The following is a 12,818-nucleotide window of genomic DNA, read 5'->3' as shown; positions in this document are numbered from 1 at the left end:
ACCACGCCCCCGCTGCCACACATATATATACAGTGGCATGCAAAAGTTTGGGCACCCCTGGCCAAAATTTCTGTTGCTGTGAATAGTTAAGTGAGTAGAAGATGAATTGATATCCAAAAGACAGATGAAGTTACAGATGAAACATTCTTTTCAACATTTAAGCAAGATAAGTGTATTATTTTGGTTTTGCACAATTTTAGAGTGAAAAAACGAAGGGAGCACCATGCAAAAGTTTGGGCACCCCAAGATATTTTAGCTCTCAGACTTTTACCAAGGTCTCAGACCTTAATTAGATTGCTAGGGCTATGTCTTGTTTACAATCATCTTTTGTTGTAATCTCTCATTTTCAGATAGCCGTTTCCTCAGTTCATAATGTAATTAAGAAATGGTAGTTAACAGGAACACTGGAGGTCAAGTTGAGGTCTGGAAGACCAAGAAAACTTTCAGAGAGAACTGCTCGTAGGATTGCTAGAAAGGCAAATCAAAACCCCTGCCTTAAGGAAGATTTAGCAGACTCTGGAGTAAAGGTGCATTGTTCTACTGTGCAGTGACACCTGAACAAATATGACCTTCATGGAAGAGTCTTGAGAAGAAAACCTTTCCTGTATCCTCGCCACAAAATTCAGCTTCAGAAGTTTGCAAATGAACATCTAAACAAGCCTGATGCATTTTCTGTGGACCAATGAAGTTAGCGGCATGGGGAACATTTCACTGGTAGAAGGAAGAATGGATTAAATTAAATACCAGCAAATTTTGAAAGCAAACATCACACCATCTGTAAAAAAGCTGAAGAAAGCTGATGAAAAGAGGATGGCTTCTACTGCAGTATAACGATCCTAAACACACCTCAAAATCCACAATGGATGACCTCAAGAGGCGCAAGCTGAAGGTGTTGCCATGACCCTCACAGTCCCCCGACCAAACAATGAAAATCTGTGGATAGACCTCAAAATAGCAGTGCATGCAAGACAGCCCAAGAATCACGAAACTAGAAGCCTTTTGCAAGGAAGAATGGGTGAAAATCCCCCAAACAAGAATGGAAAGACTCTTTATCTGACCATGAAAACCATTTTCAAGCTGTGATACTTGCCAAAGGGGGTGTTAATAAATACTGACCATGCAGGGTGCACAAACATTTGCTTCGGCCCTTTTCCTTTTTAGTTTTTTTGAAACGGTAAAAGATGGAAATAAAAAAGTACAATTGCTTAAAATATTAATGAAATGTGTCATCTTTTAACATTATGCCTTTTGGAAATCAGGCCATCTTTTGCTCGCTTAGCTATTCACAGCAACAGACATTTTGATCAGGGGTGCCCAAACTTTTGCATGCCTTATATTTTGTATTTTAAATACGTAATCCTGTTACATGTATTTCGCTACCCCCTAACCCTGTGCATGCATTGATAATATTGGAGTTGTTTATTTCTTGTCATATTTTCGTGAACAATGTTTGAATGTTTAATTTTGCTGACAAGATTAAAACCGTGTTCTGGGCATGTATTCAGTGCAACTAGAAACATCATAACTCGCGAAAAAGCATGCATCTGACAATTGAAAAGCTTCCAGCAATGGTAGGACTGAACTATTTATTTATTGTCCAGCTGTTTAATTATATTTAGTCATGTTAAATATTGTAGTTTAGCAATATTAACAAAATCTGACAATCTGGAAATTTTTTAGCCATTGACGTGTACATGTTACTGACATATAAAATAGGCTGTATGGTGCAATAACAGACAGAAATGGTAAACCTGAATGTTTTGTATTTTGGGTATTTTGTGATATTTTACAAAAGGTTTATTTTTTATTTTGTGTTCAATGACACACTTTTTGCCAGTTTGATGCACAATAAACACATAATTTCACTCCCTCCCCCACCCTTCTACTACCGTGTAACACCGTTCACCGGCATTGATTAGTCCTTTACCACCGTGGTGGTAAAATATTGCCATTGTAACAGCCCTAAGACACAATAATATCTTTGATATTCGAGTAGTGTTTTTAATAGTCGACTAGCTGGTGCAGAACATGTGCTGACACACACACGCACATGCATAAAGGATCCACCAGGGTGCCATGAATCTGTAATATGCAGAGAGATGCGACTAGGGCAAAGTGCATTTCTGAACCTATTTGTTCTCATTAAGTCCCTCTCTCTCTTTCTCTCTCTCTCTCTGATTCATCTCTGTGGGCCTCTAAGCTGCTAATAACACATAAGGCTGTGCCCTCGGCCCACCACAGCACAACTATGAGCATTTTAATTAATAAATTAATTAATTAATAAACCTTATTTAATGGCTTGATGCCCAACAGGCTATGAGAGATGACCAAAGGCCAGTGACAAATGACACTTCCTTTTAAAATGGGGTCCCTGTGTGTGTGTGTGTATTACATGTATCGTGTAGTCCATTCCAGTTCAGAATATTTAAAGAAATAGTTCATCCAAAAATATGAATTCTGTCATTGTTTGATCACCCTCACTTCATTCTAAGCTCATATGATTTTCTTTCTTCGGTAGAGCACAGAAAGAGATGTTAGGCCTCTCTTTTCCATACAATGAAAATGAGCTCCAAAAACGATGAATAGCACAATAAACGTGTCATGAAATGAGTCCAAATGACTTATTTACAATTTTCTTCTGAAGTCATGCAATATCGGATTAATATCTATTTCCATGGAAGAGAGAAAGTCATATGGGTTTGGAACAACTTGAAGGTGAGCAAATGATAACATCATTTTCATTTTTGGGTGTACTATTCCTTTAATGCACTGAGCTAGTTGAACAGGGGATGACTATGATTATAGGACGGTTATTTCTTGAAATAAATCAATGTTTTATCTCTTTGAAATGCCAAAATGCTTTGAAACACCCGCATGGATACAGACAGTGCTTGCTCAAATGATTTATTCAGAGTTTTGTACTTTTTTAGACCTGAAGGTCATGTTATGTATAATGTTTTTTCCCTTGCGCACATACACGGACACATGTGAATATGAAGATGTAGCCTGATCTCATTAATATACGTAGCTATTTGTACGTTAATATTTGTGATATTTTATTATTACATTGAGAAAAAAATATATTATTTACTCACCGGTTCTCTAATACGTCGTAGCTTGGTCCACGGCCACTCACTTAGGCCTATTTAAAAAAATAAAAAAAACATTAGCCAGTATAGTTGACATTTGACCTCTCTCATATCTCAGGCAGTCAGTCAGGAGTCTGCAAAACTACTAAATTATTTTCTGATTGCACACTGCCACCCTCCCTGCACTCTGCTGGCACTTTCTATGCTTTTCTCTGCATTCTCTCAGGGCTGTTGGATCACTTTTGTAATAGTCTATTCCTCTCGCTGTATATAGTTATACCGTATATAGTTAGACCAGTCGAGCTAATTGCCTCATAGCTCAGCTACAATAAGACCCGCAGTGCTGAAGCTGATTGTTAGATTTATCACGTGGAGAAAAGGCTAGGATACATTAGCATTTAAATTAACTGGAGACTAATTCTAATAGAGAAGAGTGACACTGGCGGTCAAAGACGATACAATCTGTAGCACACTTTAAAGAATAGGCCTACCTTTCAGAGGCAGTCACTGGTATGGGGTATTTTCTTCAGCCCATTTTTGTCTTTTCTTTCTTCAGAATTAGCATGCTAATTGTTAATACATTGATCATTGAGTACATTGAATACATTTTTATACTTAATTAACTAAACTAATTGCTGTTTAATTGTGAAAGCAATGCATTTAACTGTTCTTTTAGTGCCTTTTAGCAAGTTGAATGAGTGTTTATTCAAAGGATGGCTACAGTAAAAAAAATGTTCATTCAATAAAGAAAATTTAGGCAGTATAAATTATAATTTTTTATTTATTTTTTTACAAAAAAAACATTCATATGACATTCAAGATTACAGTGGTTCATATGACTCACACACTATATTCTTTGTTGGAGGACTAGACTGAAATTAAAGTTGTTATTCACTAAAAATCTTCCCCTCTGTTGTGGTTATCAAAACTCATTTTAAAACAGAGATTAGAGAGAAAGGAAGGGACATAAACAGGAAGGAAGAAAGAAAGAAAGAAAGAAAGAAAGAAGGAAGACACAAAGGAAGAAAGGAAGGAAGGTAGCAAAATAAAAGGAAGGAAGAAAGGGAAGGAAAAAGGAAATTGAAGGAATGAATTAATGAAGGAAGGAAGGGAAATAAAAGTAAGGCACAAAGGAAGGAAAGAATGCAAATGAAAGGAAGGGAAAAGGAAGGAAGGAAGGAAATGGAAGGATGGATGGAATGGAAATGGAAGAATAGAAAAGAAAAAGTATGTAAGGGAGGAAAATGAAAGAAAGGATAGAAAGAATGAATGAAGGAAGGATGGGATGAAGGAAGAAAGGAAGAGAGGGAAATGTAAGGAAGGTAGGAATGGAAATAGAAGGAATGGAAATGGAAGAATAGATAGATAGAAAGAAAGGATAGAATGAATGAATGAAGGAAGAAAGAATGGGATGAAGGAAGGAAATAAAAAGAAGAGAAAAAAGAAGAGGAAAGAGAAAATAAAACAAATCAAAAGTAGAGAAAAGAACAGAAAAGAAAAGAAGAGAAAAAAGAAGAGAAAAGAAAAGAACATAAAGATCAGAAAAGAAAAGAAGAGAAAAGAATAGAAAAGAAAAGAAAAGAAAAGAAAAGAAAAGAAGAGAAAAGTAGAGATGAGAAAAGAAAAGAGAAGAAAGGAAGGGAAACGGAAAGAAGGAAAATTATAGATTTGAAGGAAGGAATAAAAAAAGGAAATTAAATAGAAGGAAGAAAGGATGAAAGGGAAATGAAAGGAAGGCGCATGTAAATTGTGAAAATTCAACCAGCCCTGGTGATAAATAAAGATTTAAAATGTTTAAACAAAACAGTAATATTACATTTATAATTAAATCTTAAGTATATATTAAATGTATATATTATATATGATTTATATACTACATCTCAAGTATATACATGAGATACATAAATATAGAAACACAATTGTAGGATCAAATCCCTGCCATCTCATGTGGCTTTTGAAATTTGGCATATAGATGTTTTTTCACAGATCGCAAAGAGGAAGGTTTTAAAGACGAGCAAAATGTAAATTCAAGGTCACATGCTTAATTTTTGGGTTCATTTGAGCAGCTGCGCTCTGCCAGACTTTGTCTACTCTGATAGTGGAGTGTGTTTTTGCATGTGTGTGTTGATCAGAGTTGGGATGCCTCATTAATCTGAATGTTCTAGTGGTTGGGGCGGCACAAGGCTTCGGCCCCCTGAAATCAACATCCAAAAGTTTTTCAGTCATTACCTCCTCCAGTATTACAGAGCTACACATTGACATACAAGAGCTTTTTATGACATGTCATTTCCCTACCGTGAGCATGCATGTGTGTAAAGAATGGTCAGGAACACAGCAAGACACTCCAGTACCTCCCACTGTCTGATGGACGGCAGCAATTTGCTCTATTTGCACCTGTGAGCAGGTAATAAATGAGGAGGTTCACAGTAAGCTTTTACCCACAAGGACAAAGAGAGCAATTTCACCCTGAGAGAGGGGATGCTGAATTTACCAGGCATTAGTGTACACAGTAGTACACACATACAAATACACATTTGAACCAACTGTGTTGCACCATATGGACCATAATGGCCTCAAACTACATGTGTATGTGTGTGTGGCCATGGCCATTTACACCTTACTTTGCTGTTTTTAGTGACAAAACTCCACAAGGTGCACCAACCATTTTCGGCCACTTACTGTACTATGATGGATACAGAACATCAGACTATTTTACAGATACCGATAACAAAGGTTGTGGAGAAGGCACAGACAATATCCCAGTAATCTATTGGATATATTAGAAATGTAAAACAAACTACAATATGAGTGTCGTTCCAGTGGCATGGGGTGTAACGGTGGCTTTTCGACACGGGTTCTGTTTTTGTCGCACTCTTTTTCCCATTAATATTTCTTTCAAACTACTTATAATATGTAAAAAATGTAGTTTTACTATAGTTATATTGTAGTAACCATGTTTTTTGGTGGAAACCATTTTATGCAGTTAACAATGTTGTTACTACAGTAATATGGGGTTAAAAAGCATCTATGGTTTTTAAATGCACCTACTTTTGTTTTAAATGGTTTACATGCATCCAAAGTATAAAAAAAAAACTTTAATTTGCTCATAATTTAAATTGCAGCATTATCTTTTTTACCCAGTGTCAGAAACGAGTCGTTCAATGATCCGTTCTGAAGCATTCATTCTAAACACTTCTGTTCAGAGAGCCTACTCTGCTCTGATTGGTCAGATGTCCCAGTCTGTTGTGATTGGTCTACCGCTTAGTGTAGTGTTTGAGGGCTGGTCAAAGCTGTTTGCGAGCAGCCAATGTAGACCAGAAGTGGGTTTTTGTTACCAAATTACGTAGGTTAGTACAGGAAGTAAGTCTGGAATTACTAATGACTCGTTTCAGGTGTTCAGAATCGGTTCTTTCTTTTGGTAGTCAATAACTCCATTTGTTGTGCACTTTGATTTTTAAACTTTGCAGACTTTTTTACATTCACAAACAGCTATATAACACACTACATGAAATGGCACAATTCCTCTGCACGTTACGGTTCGGCTCGCCTCGCCTCAACTCTACTCACTTTACTTTTCTGAGCTTGCATTTCCATTGCAGTTTAGTGCCATCTCAACATGGGTGGGATTATAGGCTGATCATCATAGTTGCGCCACCTCTACTGCCGTGACATCATCTTAAACACAACACAAACTGACCAAAACAATAACTCGACTGCTAGCTGTTAGCTACTAGCTCATTGTGCTGAATAAAGCAGTTGTTGCATGGTGATTTTACACAAGTGTAACAGTTAAATTGGCTTGGTTGTTTTAGAAGCAAGCTTCCAGTGGCTGGTCAACTAAATAAAGTCAAGCTTTCAAGCAGAGTATAAAGTTATGCGGGGTTTTGCGCACAGCCATTTCTTTTTTCACAATTCGAAAGTCACGTGAACAAATTATACTGTTATCACTGTTGCTAACTTTAAAACTAGTGGGTTGATGTCGCATGTCGGAAATCCAGTGACGATTCTCCCTGACCAATCTGTTATCTGCAGGATACAGGATTTAGTATCGGCTCGGCTCGGCTCGCTTGGAACCTGGACCGAGGTGGTACTAAAAAAAGTATCAGGTACCAGGTACTAGGTACTGTCCACAGTGGAAAACCCCAAAAGGTAATATTTGACTATATTAAACAATAATAGGGGCTCTTTAATATAGTAACCATGTACACTATAATCTTGTGGTTACAATGATTTTTCTAAAAAAATGCCATGGTCATACTATGGTTACAGTAGTAAAACCATGGTTTATTTTTGTAAAGGATGGTTAGTGTTAGGTTTAGGGATTGGTGTAGTGTGTCTTCTTAAATAAACACAATAAGCATGCTGCAGTTATGCCCCTATAGTATTTAATTAGAGGTTCAAATATATCTGCCACTATTTGCACCAGTGCGCAAACAGCATCTTTCATTATTTGCACCAAGGTTGGGGTGCAAATAATATTTGTCACTATTTGAATTAGGGTACAAATAGCATCTGCCATAAAAATATGAATGAATATTGTAAGTCAATTATTGTTTTTATTTCACCTCTATTTTAACTGCTGTTAAACGGTGGAACCAATAGATTTTTGCAGATAATCTATGTTCCAAAAATCAACTATCTGCACCGATTAATTGGTAAAACTGATAGTCCAGACACAAGTCAGTCTGTTTTACATTGGCAAGAAAAAGTATGTGAACCCTTTGGAATTAGCTGGTTTTCTGCATGTATTGGTCAAAAACTGTGATCTCATCTTCATCAAAGTCACAAGTATAGACAAACACTATGTGCTTAAGCTAATAACACATAAACAATTATAATCTTTCATATCTTTATTGAACACATCCCATTATACATTCACAGTGTTGTGGAAGAAGTAAGAAAACTCTTGGCTTTTATAACTGGTCGATCCTCTTTTGGCAGCAATAACCTCAACCAAGCATTTCCGGTAGCTGCGTATTAGACCTGCACAATGTTCAGAAGGAATACTGGACCATTCTTCCTTACAGAACTGCTTCAGCACAACCATATTCTTGGATGTCTGGTGTGAACAGCTTTCTTGAGGTTATTCCACAGGATCTGTATTGGGTTATGGTCTGGGCTCTGATTGAGCCACTCATTTTATTTTTTTGAAGCAATTCTGTAGTGGATTTACTTCAATGTCCTTGCTGCATTTCCCAACTTCTACTGCACTTCAGCTGGTGCACAGCCTCCCTGACATTATCTTGTAGGATATCTTGATAAACTTGAAAATCATTTTTCCCTCGATGATGGCGAGCGGTCCAGGCCCCGAAGCAGCAAAGCAGCCCCAAATCATGATGCCCTCTCCACTGTACATCACAGTTGTGATAATGTTTTCATGTTGGTATGTGGTGCCCTTTTCATGCCATATATAAAGCTGTTTGTTCTTCCCAAACAATTAAACCTTAGTTTCATCAGTCCACACATTTTTTTTTCCAGTAGCATTGTGGAGTGTCAAGGTGGTCTTTTGCAAACGTCAGGCATGCAGCAATATTTTTGTTGGGAAGCAGTGGCTTCCTTCGTGGTGTCCTGCCATGGACATTATGCCAGTTTAATGTTTTCCTTATAGTAGACTCATGAACAGAGATGTTAACCAGTTCCAATGATTCCTTCAAGTTGTTTGCTGTCTCTCTAGGGTTCTTTTTGTCCTCATTGTGCATTATTTGGTGTGCCATTTGAATCATCTTGGCTGGATGGCCACTTCTAGAGAGAGTAGCCACAGTACTAAATCATCTCCATTTACAGACAGTTTGTCTAACTTTAGACAGATGAATATCTAAGTTCTTCGAGATAACCTTGTAACCCATGCCAGCTTTATGCTAAGCAACAATTCTCGATGTTAGGCCTGCTGAGCTTTTTTGCAAGGCATTGTCTATGTAAGCAGCTGCTTTTGAATAGCAAACTCAAAATGTTTGAGTGCTTTTTCTAATCAATGTATCTCTAACACACACCTCCAATCTTGTTTAATTTATTGTATGCCAGGTTTGCCAACTCCTGATTCTATTTAGCTTTTGTTGATGTCATTAGCCTAGGGATTCACCATTTGAGTGTGTTTGGTGCTCTGATGGCTTTTTAGAACAATATTGAGGAAAAAAACTATATGCGTGAAGTTGTTGGATAATGCGATATGGCCAGAATAGAATCATAATTCTATGATTATGTCATCAGAGCATGTGGAACCCCCACCGCCCAAACATAGCCTACGGAATTTTGTTGGGGAAAAAAAGGACTGTCTGTTCCAGTTTTTTTTAATGCTGTAGGTGACAGATGAATAAATGAATAAAACTCATTTTCTTTTTACCACTTGTTTTTCTCATCTACCTGACACTTTGTCATAGTCACTGAATTGGTTTGGCTAGCTAACCTGTTGTTTTGATCGTTGCTCACTACTGTACAATTAGAACAAGCAGTTGTGCCACATCTTTAAAAAACCTGTGTCCTTACCACTATCGGAGATGCACACCTTAAAAAAATATCCTGTTTTATACATACTGTATTTCTTGTATTTTCATATCTCATAAACAATTAAATATGATTAAACTACTCAAGAAAACCCACATTTGAGTGTGCTTTATTACAAAAATGATTGTAATTTTTTCACACATTCCATTTTTTCTTCTTGTAACCCTCAAAATAGAGAGTGCTTTGCATTCCCCTTGTGATGTTTTGGCCACCGCTAGTGGGGGTCGTGATCACTGACTTTGATGAAGACCAAACCAGATTTTAACACACACACACACACACACACACACACACACACACACACACACACACACACACACACACACACAACACACACACACACACACACACACACACACACACACACACACACACACACACACACACACACACACACACACACACACACACACACACACACACACACACACACACACACACACACACACACTATAAAATACTTTTAAAGTAGTTCACAATGCTCATGTCCTATATTCAAATTCTTGTGAAGCCATTAGATTCTAATCACTTAGCATCAACCCTTCAATTTCAGTTCAAGAATTACTGTTTTCAAACCTCTTTCCCAAACCATCCTAATTCAAATGGCTTTTTTCTGCCTTGATTATGTGTGATAAAAGTTTTTCAAATCAACTAAAGCATTATTTGAGTGTGCCTGAAGTCAATGAAAGCATACACAGGAAGAAAGATGCTGATTAACTGAGGAAATGAAGATGGTAAAAACTGACCTTGATCTGAGAGCAGGAAAGCCCATTTTTTGCTTGAAGGATTCACAAACATCCAGAACTAATATTATTTAGTTTACAAACTTTTTGTGTAATCTTTTCCATTCAGCTCCATGTTTTTTTTTGCTGTTGAATAGCATGTTTTTTGAACAGATTGAAGGGCATAATGCAAGGTTTACTCTACATATTGAGTGCATAAATCTTTGCGAGTTGACGTGAAAGACACATGATCTATAGAACAATAGAACAGTGATTCCCAACTTGTGGGGGCCTAAATGTGAATAATAAAATGCAACCAAAATATCGGGCTAACTTTTTAAAGCAAGGAGAGAACATTTCCCATATTTTTTCTTGTTGACGTCAAATCTTGTGTGACCAATCAAAGGCTGTATTTTTGCGCAAATTCATCTGTCACAAATTAAACAAATGCCATTGTGGAAAGGTTGTGTGACAGGCTTTCATCCTTGAAAACCATGAAAAACACTATGCAAGTTAAAAGAAAATACGACCCAGACTACGTTAAATGTGGATTTACTTATATATATGGATTTACTTGTAAATATGGTGTTGTTTTGTTTGGCTCTGTGTGTGTTTTTGTGAGTCTGCCGGGTCAATGTTGGACCCTAAAACTGCTGATAGCACTTTGAGGTCACAAGGGTGGCTAATATAAACTGGACCGAACCACCGTTCCCTGCCAACTAACTTTCTTTCTTTCTTACTTTCTTGGACACTGACAGCTCATCTGATTTGTGTTTCTATTTTTCAGGCGCAGAGACAGCAAATCACAAAGACGGAGGTACATATCTTGACTTTCCTTAAACTATGACACCCGTTAAAAACATACATCACAGTTGATAGAGAGCAAACTGTTTAAAATCAGAGTATGAACGAAACACAGTGCCTCTGACAATAGCACTATCATTAAAAATTGCCAGACAATAATATGTCTCTAGTGACTAATATTACTTTGGTCAAAAGTATCTTAAACAAACTTTTGACATACACGTTTCTTGTTTAAAGCTGCAAGACACCATAACATTGGTTTAGTTATCAAGCTTGCAGTGCTGGGTGGATTACTTGTGAATTGTAATCAGGTACTGATTACAAATTACATGACAAAAAAATGCAATCAGTAATGTAATCTAATAGATTATATTTGTGGGGTAATCTAATCAGATTACTTTTGGATTACTCTCAATTTAATTCTGTTTCATTTAATTTCATATGCATTTGAGTATAATAATCTTTTTAGCATAAAATTACAAAGAAGAAGAAAATGTATAAAATAGTCCCTCACCTATTCCTTAGCTGAGGTGCATATTTTACTGTTGTAACGTAAATGGAGCACATGCTCAAAATGTTCATCTGTGAGACTAGTGCACTACAGAGTAAGAAGATTATGATATTGATATGAAAATGATAAAAAAATTATTAACAATTGACTGCCTTTGCCTTGTTAATACATAATCATGTAATCTATAGAAAGTAACTCTTGTTCGATTACAAGTATTTTAAAATGTAATTTAATCCAATTACAAGTACTTGATTTTTTTTATCTGATTACATAATCCAGATTACATGTAATCCTTTACTACCCAGCACTGCATGCTTGTTATATCATGTATCACAATTTTAGGAGTGACTCCTTTATTCTGTATTTTCTGTTGTATTTCCTGAAATCCTTATATACTTTCCTTATTGAGACCCATGTAAAAAAAAAATTTTATACTTTCCCTGCAGATTATAGAAAATGTCTTTTTGATTACACGGATCATACAATAACAAAGCTGGGCATTTGTGTGTGTAATACGAATGATTTTGTTCTCCCTCCAGTACTCTTTTGTAGCTTTTAGGAGTCAGAGAGGACAACTTTTGAAAAGTAGAAAGTTTTTCCTCATAAATCCAGTGAAATGTAAGGCAGAACCATTCATCATTCCTGTCATTTCTGTCTTGAACATCTGTGTCTTTTGGGCCGGTAGACATGTTTTTTTTTTGTTGCCTTTGACGTGCTCACGGAACCACATTTTATTCCCAGTGCGGGACTGTTCGCCGTCCATCTGCCAAGCAAGCACACACACGCACGCACGCACGCACACACACATACACACACGCACGCACGCACACACACACACACACACATTTTTATTGCTGTTCCAAAGTCTGGAGTTCATGTCAAAAATGTGAGATTTTAAAAACCTAGAAATAAATCGAACATTTAGGGATTTTGAAAGATTGCAAACACAATTTCAGTCACTAATTAAATAATCCAATAAAAAAGACTCCTTTGTATGAAAGGTCAGATTTCTTTGCTTCTATTGAAGCACATAAGACGCTCTTTGGAACATTCTCAAATCATGCTGAATAACATGGATCATGAGGTTTTGCATAAACGTGTGGAGTCCATGCTCGCTTGAGTGCATGCTGTCAACAAAGAAAAAAGGGGGACATAGCATATACTCAAATATGAAATACATTTTTAGACATG

General features: G+C 36.8%; 1 protein-coding gene across 6 annotated transcripts in view; it reads left to right on the top strand.

Moving 5' to 3' along the window:
• Positions 1-12,818, top strand: part of LOC127646731 (receptor-type tyrosine-protein phosphatase T-like) — a 343,034-nt gene that overhangs the window by 38,310 nt on the left and 291,906 nt on the right. For 5 of the 6 annotated variants that reach the window (XM_052130582.1, XM_052130580.1, XM_052130578.1 and 2 more), the window contains exon 2: positions 11,100-11,129. The exons of the other annotated variant lie outside the window; for it this stretch is intronic. In XM_052130582.1, coding sequence (XP_051986542.1) covers positions 11,100-11,129 — 30 coding nt within the window. The remainder of the gene's footprint in view (positions 1-11,099; positions 11,130-12,818) is intronic. 6 annotated transcript variants of the gene reach the window in all.

Source organism: Xyrauchen texanus, chromosome 7 (genome assembly GCF_025860055.1).
Source record: "Xyrauchen texanus isolate HMW12.3.18 chromosome 7, RBS_HiC_50CHRs, whole genome shotgun sequence".
Lineage (NCBI taxonomy): Eukaryota > Metazoa > Chordata > Actinopteri > Cypriniformes > Catostomidae > Xyrauchen > Xyrauchen texanus.
Note: the sequence above shows the minus strand (reverse complement) of the source record. Positions and strands in the feature narration are given on the sequence as shown.